This window comes from Carya illinoinensis, chromosome 13, assembly GCF_018687715.1.
Source record: "Carya illinoinensis cultivar Pawnee chromosome 13, C.illinoinensisPawnee_v1, whole genome shotgun sequence".
In the NCBI taxonomy this organism is placed as follows: domain Eukaryota; kingdom Viridiplantae; phylum Streptophyta; class Magnoliopsida; order Fagales; family Juglandaceae; genus Carya; species Carya illinoinensis.
In genome coordinates, this window is record NC_056764.1 from 5,362,003 (window position 1) to 5,374,495 (window position 12,493).

General features: G+C 31.8%; 1 protein-coding gene across 2 annotated transcripts; it reads left to right on the forward strand.

The window, feature by feature from the left end:
* The first annotated feature begins 1,150 nt into the window (after window positions 1-1,150).
* LOC122292521 (EPIDERMAL PATTERNING FACTOR-like protein 9) lies at window positions 1,151-2,547 on the forward strand. Of its 2 annotated transcripts, none has more exons than XM_043100923.1 (3): window positions 1,151-1,428; window positions 1,888-1,972; window positions 2,096-2,547. In XM_043100923.1, exons 1-3 carry the CDS (start codon window positions 1,373-1,375, stop codon window positions 2,276-2,278), a joined length of 324 nt encoding a protein of 107 aa, XP_042956857.1. In that variant the 5' UTR covers window positions 1,151-1,372; the 3' UTR covers window positions 2,279-2,547. The 2 variants fall into 2 exon arrangements, with proteins under 2 accessions (XP_042956857.1, XP_042956855.1); XM_043100921.1 differs by having other exon boundaries at window positions 1,166-1,428; window positions 1,896-1,972.
* The last annotated feature ends 9,946 nt before the right edge of the window (window positions 2,548-12,493 follow it).

A 12,493-nucleotide genomic window follows, 5' to 3' on the forward strand; every position in this document is an offset into this window, starting at 1 on the left:
ATATTCTAGTGTTGGACCATCCATTGAAGGGGAGTCTCTCCCATATGTAAGAGCGAGTGTAAAAATATAAAATAAATAATAAAATTTACCTAGTATTTCACAAGAATAGATACCTGTTTTAAACCTCCATATATATACTATCCCCACATGACACCCGAATTATGAAGGTAGGTCTAGAATGTGAAATCACTATTGATATTTGGAATTTACCCAGCCAGATCATGAGGGCTAGGTTGAAACGTTCAATTTTAAGGCAAAGGTAAAGGAAAATTTGGAATATATATATATTTTTTATTAAGTGGTTGCTAATTAGAAGTTGTAGATAATTAATTGGCTGGTGTTTGATCGTTTTTGATAAATATTCTCTCTTTCACGGTCTGTACAAAGAAAATTAAGGATATATATATATATATATGTGTGTGTGTGTGTGTGTGTGTGTGTGTGTGTGTGGGAAAGAAATTAAGTTCAGAAAGCATGCAGCATTTCCCAACCTACTAAGTTGTTGATCAGAACGGGTTTGTTGGAAAATAGTATTAGCATTCTTAAGCCTTGGATTTTTGGCATTTTCCAGTCATCTAATTTATTAACCATTTTTAATATTATAATCTTTCGAGAAATCATATAAATAATATTAATTAAAGTTTTTCTATTTTTAAACCTTTTTGTAAACCTACCTTTGGGCTTTCGTACCGTTGACATGACAAGACTTAATTTATTAAAATTTTTCTTACAAATCAAGTCGTGTCGTTATTGAGTACATGCTTTTTATGTGTGTGTCTATATATATATATATATATATATACACACCGAGGTAGAAATATAATTTGTTATTAATTAAGGCTGGAATTATCTCCGCTGCGTGCATGCTTTGGGTGGGTGAGAATGTGAGATCGATGTGTTTTACTCCCGATCAAACTTAACCTGCAAATTGTTTCTCTTTGCTTCCTTGATGTTTCCAGCTTTAACCCCGATATATAATCATTACTTGTAAAGTAAGGTTCACGTACATCATGTAAAACGTCTAATGTTGAAAAAGAAAAGGACATTCGTTTCTTGCCTTGGAACGAGATAGATAGCTAGCTAGCCACAATATAGCAAGCGTTCTGTCGTTTAGGGACCTCTTAATTGGTGCGCTCCTGATCTAGTCGCTGCAAAGTTTTGCCAGTATCTCTCTTATGGTCCTTAATTGACCACACCACCTCTCTCTCTCTCTCTCTCTCTCTCTCTCTCTCTCTCTCTCTCTCTCTCTCTCTCTCTCATATTGTTATTTACATGGCTTCAAATGGACTGAATGAACACCACTTTCAGGAATAACTTCTTTAATTCAAAGTGATAATTCCAGTACGAAGGGGAAAATGGCCAACATTAAACTATGCAGCTTACTGTTGCTATTCTTAAGTACCCTAGCAGCAGCGTATGTTATAAGAGGTCTTAATCAGCTATTAGCTCGCTATTGCCTTAATTTCTTGAATTCCTCTTAATTTTCTCAGGGAGTTCCTGTTATTAATGTGTGTACATATATATATATATATTTATATTATATTCGCTGTTTTTCAATAGCTGCTTTCTCCCTTAACAATGTTCTAAATCTCTGAGATTGTGCCAAATGCGAAATTTTTAGCATAATTTCTCTGAGCTTCCTCCCTTATCTTAGCTAGTGGAACTAGTACTAATACTGCATGGAATGTGTTTTCAAATTAAGATTCCGTTTTCGTTTCTTGCACGGAGTAGCCATTCATGACGAGATACGCCTAAGCCTTGCAGGGAACTAGTACCAGTAGCAATTCTCCTGGGCACCTCCACCTCCTCCTCCTCCTCCTCCTAAGCCTTCATTATCGCACTGTTTATTTTATGTTTTTGCCAGATTTAAATATGCTATTTTTCTAGTCTTGCAGGATCTGGAAGTCAATCAGAACTGCATCGTCTAAGGGTCTTTCTTCCATTAGGACCAACAAAAGCATTACACTTGAAGGTGAGAGATAATTCAGCTAGTATTCACAGCTCTAAATTGCTTAACTTTTCATTGAGACTCTCAAGAAATTTTGTCCTTATTAACTTTTTTTGCATCATATTATATATCTCTTGGAGCCTTTAGGCTGCTAGTGAAAGAATCATGAGGAGGAACTCAAGGAGATTGATGATAGGATCCACGGCGCCAATATGTACTTACAATGAATGCAGAGGGTGCAAGTACAGGTGCAGAGCCGAGCAAGTGCCCGTAGAGGGAAATGACCCAATCAATAGTGCATACCACTACAGATGTGTTTGTCATAGGTAATCTCTCAAAGCTAGCCATATATTGAAATCAAGTTTAATGGCGGGTGCGGTTTCATGTACGTACGTACACGGACAGTATGTAAATAGCTTCCAGTTTTTCTCTCTGCGTACTTAGGCTGAGGCGCTGAGCATCGTTTTGTCAGCTCATGGGTGAGTTCAGGGTTGTCAAATGTACATTAGCTGTTCTTGTGCGTTCTTTTGAGTTTTGGATGATAGCAGGAAGAAAAGAAAAAATCATGAATTTGTCAATTTCTTTATTTCCATGCCCTCTGTTCTCTCTCACCCATTTTGATTAAGCTGCCAAATTCTCTTTGGAAACTGCAACTCCATATGACTGAAATCAAAACATGAGTTCAGGAATATCTGAACCCTATCATACGTTAGAGATGGTTTTTTTTTTTTTTTTTTTATAATTTCATTGGGCAATAAAGTAATAATCTATCACTTTCGTGATTTATTAATGCATGATTTTCTTGTTGTTTCAACCATTTCCATTACAAGATATGATCCTAGAGTACATTTCCATTCAAATTACATTTAAACCATACTGGAAATCTTAATCATCTTAGGTTCCCAAGAATTAGATAAGAAAAAAAAAACCATCTAAACTCAAGCACATATGCTCTTTAAATTCTTATGTGACTAAAGTTTTGGAAGAGAAACAACAAGAGTGGCTCCTGGGTGAGCTCAAAAGGCAGAGTTTTCGAGAGTGAAAAAAGGGATCTGCAGGGTGGGAACATGGAGGTGGACCCAAAAATTAGACATAAGCGACCAAGGAATCATTCACTTGCACAAAATGGCAAAACTGAGTTTAAGGCAGAACATTCGTACGAGCATGGAGGTCCCATTTTCAGAGTAAAGCAGTAGGCAAAAGCTACCAGTACTGCAACACGGCTGGCTCAATTTTTGCGACCTTTCGCTTAGAGTCCGTCTTTCTTTCTTGTGTATTTTTCTTGGGTACGTAGAAACTAGCTAGAAAAGGAATTCGTTAAAAGCTGACTGGACTCTGAAACACATATAACGAGAGTACATCTGTACAATATACTGCAAGAAGCATCAATTTGCCGCCCTGTAGATATAGATATATCATTGATAAACAATGATTTATTTATTTATTTTTTTTTGGGAACTAAAAAAATTGTTAAGAATGAATCCAAGAGAACATACTCCGTCTTGTCACAGATACGAAATAATATAATAGAATGGAGATACGTCGACGTATCGGTATTGCAAAGCTGGTTAATAATTATTGGCATGAAACAGTACTACGCACCCAGGTATTTGTTTCCTCCTGCAAAGAGCCTGTTGTCGCAGCGACAATTTCCAAGTGGAAAGGTTTGCAAATGAACCACAGCATCCAGCTATAAATTTCGGATGCCCAAAGAAAGGCCCATGTGTAACCCATCCCGTAGAGCCCATACTTAATTGCCCAAAAATATGCATCGTCAAGTTCAGAAAGTTGATAGTTTTATGATAGGGATACAATTGCAAGTTTTGAACTTAGAGAGAGAGAGAGAGAGAGAGAGAGATAAGTTTTTTCAGTTGGTTCCTAACTATACAAATCACTTTTTACCTAGGAGGATAAACGAGCAGAATGAATATAAAAATCTCCAAACTTTGTTGTTTAAACGAAGAAACATGAAGTTGACTCACGTAGTCACGTTAAAAAAGCAGAGCTAGCGCTCTAATGTACACATTTAAACCTTTTCTAACAAGTTTGTTTTGAGTAGAGGGTGTAGAATCGGATCCTGATCTAGATATCCGGCTATAACCAGATCTAGATTCAAGTTTTAAAAATCGAGCGATTATTCACCTGAATTAGTTTAAAAAAAATTTAGGCAATAACCGGATGTAAATTCAGATATCCAGGTTTATTAACTTTTTATTTTTAGAAAGGCTTTTTAAAATTTTTAAAAATGTTTGTATAGTTTTTGTGTTTAATATTCAGATATCATGTTTAATACCCAGATTTTTTCAAAAATATATTTCAAACACTTTTTAAAACGTTTATTTTTTCTTAAAAAATATTTTAACAATTCAAAAGGCTTTTTTTATAGCTCTTTATATTTTTATTTTTTTATACAAAATAAATAATAATACATCAACACATCCAATACATGCATATTACATATTACATTGTTGTTTACATCACACTGCAAAATATCAATTTACAAAGAACAAAATAAATAATAATACATCATAACAATATCAAGATCTAACACTCAATGCTATCTACCTCCAATATAAACTTATCCTAATTGATTGTTTCATTTTACTTAGTAATTACTTGGTATGATACTCTTGTCAGCGAACTTCAAACAAACCAACACGTACCGAGCCCTGTTTTCATGATCTATGTTTTAGAAAAAAATAAACTAAGATATTTTTAATCATATTAATATGGCCACATTTCAAATATGATCTTTAAAGAATAAAATGAGACTAAAAGCTACATATTTTGAGATAATAAGTAATTTTAGTGTTTGATTTAATTTACTCTCCAAAAAATACAACATTAGTGTTTGATTTTCCTTTTATTCATCTTTTTAAGTTCCAAACAATCATATAGAGCTTTAGTGAGTCTCGATGGCGTCGGGAATTTTAATGAAATTCAGCTTTAAAGATACGTTAATGAAAGTCTCTTACTTTCACAAAAAGTTTATGGGACAACGTAAATTTCGCACTAAATTTATACTGTGATGTGAATTTTTAGGAAAACTTTTCTCTTTTAAGTCGAGGTTTTGAATGTTGAGATGAGATTACCTGGTTTGGATAATAAAATGAGATGAGATGATTTGTTAATAATAATGAAATAATTTGTGAAAAATAATAAATAATTTGAGTTAATATATTTTATGGAGTTTTGAGAGAGAGGAGATAAAAAGTTGAATAAAAATATTATAAAGTTAAAATATTATTGTTAATCAGATAACTAACACAATAAGGGATGAATTGGGTTGTATTTAAAAAATTAATAATTATAAATCAAATACACAATATAAAATATAAATAAAATATAAAGCAACAATAAATATAAAGTGTAAGAGTAAGAGAGAAGCAAATTTAGTATGTTAACGAGGTTGGACTCTATTACCTACGTCCTCACCTAAAGTTACCCATTGAGGATTCTCAAATTCACTATTCAACTTTTTTCAAGTAGAAATAGAAGCCTATTATACTTTTAAATAACACAACTACAAAAAATCCGTGTAAAATACCATTTACACTTGCAATCACCTTACATGTGGTGATTCAACTATTCCCTGTGTAGAATACTTTCTACTCGCACAAGTGTTATACACATCTTTTTACTGATACAAGAGCTGATAGTGAGTAAGTTATCAGAGAACACTCCTCAATGATTGAAATAAAAACAATTCAGCGTAAACTATATCTCTTTCAAAATGAACAAATGTTAAGACTCAATATTTAGAGAAGAGAGAATGAAAATTTTGAATAAATGTTGTATGCTCTTTGTGTTGTAAATGTGAAATTCTTAAATGATCTATTTATAGACATATGAGACTTCATATTCAAATTTAAAAAAGTTCATATGTCAAAAACTACATCATTCACTTTTCATAAAATTTAAATAAAAGTTTCTTCTTTTTCAATTTGTCATAGACAACATCATTCACTTTTCAAAAAATTCAAATAAAAGTTTTTTTTTTTTAATTTGTCAAAGACAACATCATTCACTTTTAAAAAATTTCAAACCTACTTTTTTTACATTTTGCATATGACAAAATGAGTATTATTAGTATTTACTTTTCAAAATTTTCAAACAAAATCATCTACCTTTTTCATAAGTCAAAAAGAGTATCAATCACTTTTGAAAATATTCAAATAAAATATGCACATATGAAAGATGACAATCAATCATCTTTTAAAATTTTCAAAATATTAATGACATGTGGAAAATGTATTTTAATATTTTATGATAAAATATTAATTTTTGAGCATAAATCCTAATTTCAAATTTTTTAAGAGATGTACAACATTATTCTATGAGTTTTAATGTGAACTTGTTCCCTTCTTACTCATACTTGGTTTCTTGATATATTTGACTTTATTACGTAGACAACTTGAGTTTGAAATTTCTTTATTTTTTGAATTTGTTTGTTATCATCAAAATTCATGTGTATATATATATAATTATATAAACCTTGAAACCTTGAATTCAACAATTATTAGAAAATAAATTTTATATAATATTTTTGTTTTGAGATTTGAAAAAGAATTGGTTTTTGTGTTTCTTTTTTTTTTTTTTTTAAAATAAGACCTGATTATGGATAATCGGTTATATAACTAGATCTGTAACCGGTCCATACTGGATTCGGTTTTATCTTACCCGCCCGAGTTTAATATTGATCTTACCATACCAGAAAAAAATCCAACCCACATGTTGCCCAGATGACTAACACAAGAGGGGGGGTGAATTGAGTTGTATTAAAAAAATAACAATTATAAATCAAATATATAATATAAAATATAAACAAAATATGAAATAACAATAAATATAAAGAGTAAGGGTAAGAGAGAAGCAAACTCAGTATGTTAACGAGGTTCGGCCCCACTGCCTACGTCCTCGCCTCAAGCTACCCCTTGAAGATTCCCAAATTCACTATTCAACCTCATTCAAGTGGAGATAGAAACCCATTACACCTTTGAACAACACCGCTACAAAGGATCAGTGTAGAACACCCTCTACACTTGCAATCACCTTACACGTGGTGATTCAAGTATTTCCCATGTAGAATACTTTCTACACACACAAGGGTTATACACATCCTTTTTCTGATACAAGAGCTGATAGTGGATAGGTTATCAGAAAACACTCCTCAATGAGTGAAATAAGAACAATACAGTGCAAACTATATCTCTCAAAATGAACAAGGATTAAGGCTCAATGCTTAGAGAAGAGAGAATGAAAGCTTTGAATGAATGTTGTATGCTCTTGGTGTTGTAAATGTGAAGCTCTCAAATGATCTATTTATAGGCATATGAGACTTCATATTCAAATTTAAAAAGATTCACATGTCAAAGACAACATCATTCACTTTTTCAAAAAATTCAAATAAAAGGTTCTTCTTTTTCAATTGTCAAAGACAACATCATTCACTTTTTCAAAAAAATCAAAACTAATCTTTTACTTTTGGCATATGACAAAATGAGCACACTTTCTTTTTCAAAAAATTCAAGCCTAATCTTTTACTTTTTGTATATGACAAAATGAGCACACTTTACTTTTCAAATTTTTCAAACAAAATCATCTACCTTTTGTATAAGTTTAAAAAAGCATCAATCACTTTTGAAAATATTCAAATAAAACATGCATATGTGAAAGATGACAATCAATCATTTTTCAAACTTTTTAAATTTAATTTTCAAAAATATTCATGCACATGTGGAAAATGTATTTTAATGCTTTATGATAAAATATTAATTTTGAGCATTAATCCTAATTTCAAATTTTAAAGAGATTTACAACATTATTCTATAATTTTAATGTGAACTTGTTCCCTTCTTGTTCATACTTGTTTCCTTGATGTGCTTGACTCCATTGTGTAGACAACTTAAGCTTGAGACTTCTTCATTCTTTGAATTCATTTGTTATCATCAAAATCCATGTGTAAATATATAATTACACAAAACTTGAAATCTTGAGTTCAACAATCTCCCCCTTTTTGATGATGACAAATACTTGATAGAACCTGAAAGCTGTATTAATACTTAAGTTCCCTCTGAGAATGTGTGTTAGTTTTTCAAGCAAAAGTATAAATATAATTCCAAGTATATATAATAAGTTTAGCAATTCAAACAATGTTAATGTTCTAGTATAACACTTCTCTCCCTTTTGGCATCATTAAAAAGGATCCGTAACAAATAAATGGACCTGAAGAAAACGGTGCGTTAGTAGGCACTGTAGATAAATAAATAAATTTCATCCGTCCGTGACCCGACAAGTGCGGCTAGAGATTTGAAAAAATCGTCTGATGTTGTTGACAAACGAGATTGAAGGCTCCAAATTTCTAAAAAATGTCATTTTCACCGATCAGAAAAAAAATACATTGCTCTTTGACTTGGATGATAGCTTGTCTTATTCTTTATGCTCTCTTTATAAAATCAATCCTGAAGTTCATCCAATCCGCATCAAGTTTTCATCTCATCTCTATAACTCATTTGCATTCCTTCAACATTTTCGTTTTAAGTCTTCTATTCTTTTCTCAATGGCTCATTCTTCTAACATTTCTCTAGATCCATCCATGAGGCATTCTGCATCTCAACCTCCTGTCCTTTCTGCAGCTACCATTGGTGCCATGTTACAGCAGGAAAATAATAATCTGACTAATAAGTCAGATTCTGATGCTATTTATGACTTGGTGAGTCTTGGGACTCGCTACTCTTCCTCTATTGTTGCTTTTTCTCAGCGGCTACAAGCCAAAAATCATAAAATTGAAAAGCTCAAAGAACAAATTGTTGTACTTCAACGAATTATTCAAGAGTCTCATACAAGGGAAGGAATCATTCGGCAGAAGAATAAACAGTTGAAATTTTTATTAGATTCTTCATTCCGCTTGCCGGTTCCCATGGATAAAAATGACATGATATTGTATGAAGAGAATGAGCGTCTCAAACATGAGGTTAAGAATCTCAAGTTTATGTAAAAGTATTTAAAAAATCTATCTCTATTTTTATTGACTCTGGTCTATCTTTTAAGAGATATTCATAGCATGCATCATACCTATTTCTCTTCTGATCATACATAATCTATCTTCTGGTAAAGGTTTTGTAAAAATATCTGCTAACTGATCTTGTGTGTTTGTGAACTCTAATATTATATCGCCTTTCTGCACATGATCTCGAAGAAAATGATACCTTATTTCAATATACTTAGTTCTAGAATGTTGTATTGGGTTCTTTGAAAGATTTATAGCACTTGTATTATCACATTTGATTGGAATGTGATTATACTTGAGTTTAAAATTTTCAAGTGGTTGCTTCATGTATAGAACTTGAGCATAACAACTACCCGCAGCAACATATTCTGCCTCAGCAATAGATAGTGCAACAGAATTTTATTTTTTACTAAACTAGGAAACTAATGCATGACCTAAGAAATGACATGCTCCACTAGTGCTTTTTCGATCTATTTTACAGCCAGCATAATCTACATATGTGTAACTGATTAGATCGAAAGATGTGTACTTAGGGTACCATAACCCTAGGTTAATTATACCACTAAGATATCTAAAAATGCGCTTAACTGCAATTAAATGTGATTCTTTTGGAGATGATTGAAAGCGTGCACATAAGCACACACTAAATATAATATCTGGTCTACTGGCTGTTAAATATAATAAACTACCAATCATACCTCGATATATCTTCGAGTCAACTGGCTTACCGGATTCATCTTTATCAAGTTTAGTTGATGGGCTCATTGGTGTTCCAATTTCCTTAGTATTTTCCATCCCAAACTTCTTCAGTAATTCCTTAATATATTTTGATTGATTGATGAATGTCCCACTTTTTGCTTGCTTAATTTGTAATCCGAGAAAGAATGTAAGTTCTCCCATCATGCTCATCTCAAATTCTTTTTGCATAGTCTTAGCAAAAACTTGACACATATTTTCATCAGTGGCACCGAATATTATATCATCAATATAAATCTGAATCAAAAGAATATCATCATTTTCATATTTAATGAAAAGAGTTGTGTCGATTTTTCCTCTTGAAAAACCTTTTTCAATCAAGAAACCACTGAGTCTCTCGTACCAAACTCTAGGAGCTTGTTTAAGTCCATATAATGCTTTTGTGAGTTTGAAAACATGATTTGGGGAAATATGATTTTCAAAACCTGGAGGTTGCTCAACATATACCTCTTCATTTATAAAACCATTTAAGAAAGCACTTTTAACATTCATTTGAAAAAGTTTGAAATCTTTATAATAAGCATATGCAAGTAGAATTCGAATAGCTTCTAATCTTGCGACAGGTGCATATGTCTCATCATAATCGATTCCTTCTTCTTGATTAAAATCTTGGGCTACAAATCGAGCCTTATTTCTAGTAATGACTCCGGACTCATCTTTCTTGTTTCTAAAAACCCATTTTGTTCCAATAATAGTATGATTTTTGGGTCTAGGAACAAGTGTCCAAACATCATTTCTTTCAAATTGATTCAACTCTTCTTGCATAGTTAGAATCCAAGATTCATCAAGAAGTGCGTCATCAATATTTTTAGGTTCAATTTGAGATAGAAAAGCAGTATGATTGCAAATATTTCTAAGAGATGATCGAGTACTTACACCTTGTGAAGGTTCTCCCAAAATTTGTTCCACTGGATGATCTTTCACAGATTTCCACTATTTGGTTGCATCTTGTATTAAATTTTGATGATCTTTCCTGATGGCTCCATGTTGAACTTCCTCTATTGTTTTCTCTTTGTTGAGATTGAGACTTTTCGTATTATTTATACCTTCTGTTTCTTCATCAATAGATTTCTTGGAGAGTGGAGAATTAGATTCATCAAATACTACATGCATAGATTCTTGTACAGTCAAAGTCTTTTTATTGAATACTCTATAAGCTTTACTATTAGTAAAATACCCGAGAAAGATACCTTCATCAGATTTTGCATCAAACTTGCCTAAATTATCCCTGTCATTCAAAATAAAACATTTGCATCCAAATATATGAAAGTAACTAATGTTGAGATTTTTCTCATTCCAAAGCTCATAGGGGGTTTTATCTAACTTAGACCTTAGCATAACTCTATTTATAACATAACATGCAGTACTTACCGCTTCGGCCCAAAAATAACTAGGCAAGTTGTTCTCATTGAGCATTGTTCTTGCCATCTCTTGAAGAGATCTATTTTTCCTCTCTACTATCCCATTTTGCCGAGGAGTTCGAGGAGCAGAAAAATTATGCACAAAACCGTTTTCATCACAAAATGTTTCAATATTTTTATTAACAAACTCTTTTCCCCTATCACTTTGGATACTTGAAATAGTATAACCCTTTTCATTTTGAATTGTCTTGCATAACTTGGTAAAGGCATTATGTGCCTCATCTTTATGAGGAAGAAAGATGACCTAAGTACATCTAGAGAAATCATCAACAATAACAAATGCATAATATTTTCCTCCTAGACTTGCAACTCTATTTGGTCCAAAAAGATCCATGTGTATCAGTTGCAATGGTCTAGTAGTGGAAATATGTTTCTTAGTTTTAAAAAAAGTTTTTGTTTGTTTACCAAATTGACATGCATCACAAATTTTGTCTTTAAGAAAATTTGTTTTTGGTAAACCTCTCACAAGATCATTTTTTGAAAGTTTGGAAATAAGTTCCATGTTGACATGACCTAATCTTCTATGCCATAACCAACTAGTTTCATTTTGAACTGAAAATCAAATAGCATCTTGTGAGGTAATTTCTTTAAAATCAATTGTATAAACATTATTGTTTCTAAAAGTAATAAAACAAATATTACAATCATGATCATTCAAAATAATGCATTTATCCATTTTGAAAGTAACTGTGAATCCTTTATCACATAATTGACTTATGCTCAAAAGATTATGTTTTAAACCTTCAACAAGTAGAACATCTTCAATTATGAGAGAAGATTCATTACCAATTTTACCTATTCCCACGATCTTCCCTTTCTAGTTGTCTTCAAATGTCACGTGTCCTTCTTCTTTAGATCTAAGATCAAAGAACTTAGTCTTGTCTCCCGTTATGTGTCTTGAACATCCACTATCTAAAAACCACTTATTTTTGCTTGTTGATGATTTCATGCATACCTATAAAAACAATTGAAATGATTTTTCTTGGTACCCAAATTCTTTGGGTCCTTTATTTATTAGTATTAGAAGAAACAAGATTTTTAGATATCCATATGGCCCTAATAGTCATTGTATGATTTCTTCTAATAGGACAAGTACAATAATTATGACCATTTCTATTACAAAAATTACAAATAGCATGTGACATATATGAAAAACTTGAATGATTATAATAATATCCTTTTTTGACAAAATTATTTTTATGAAAAGAATTTTGAATATTAGTCTTTGATGTATAATGATTATCAAAGAAATTTTTATAAGGTTTGTATTTTTGTTTTGACATATATCCCAAACCTGCCTTGTCAAAAATACATCTTTGACTATCAAGAAGTTTTTCAAAATTTCTTTTTCCATTCGTA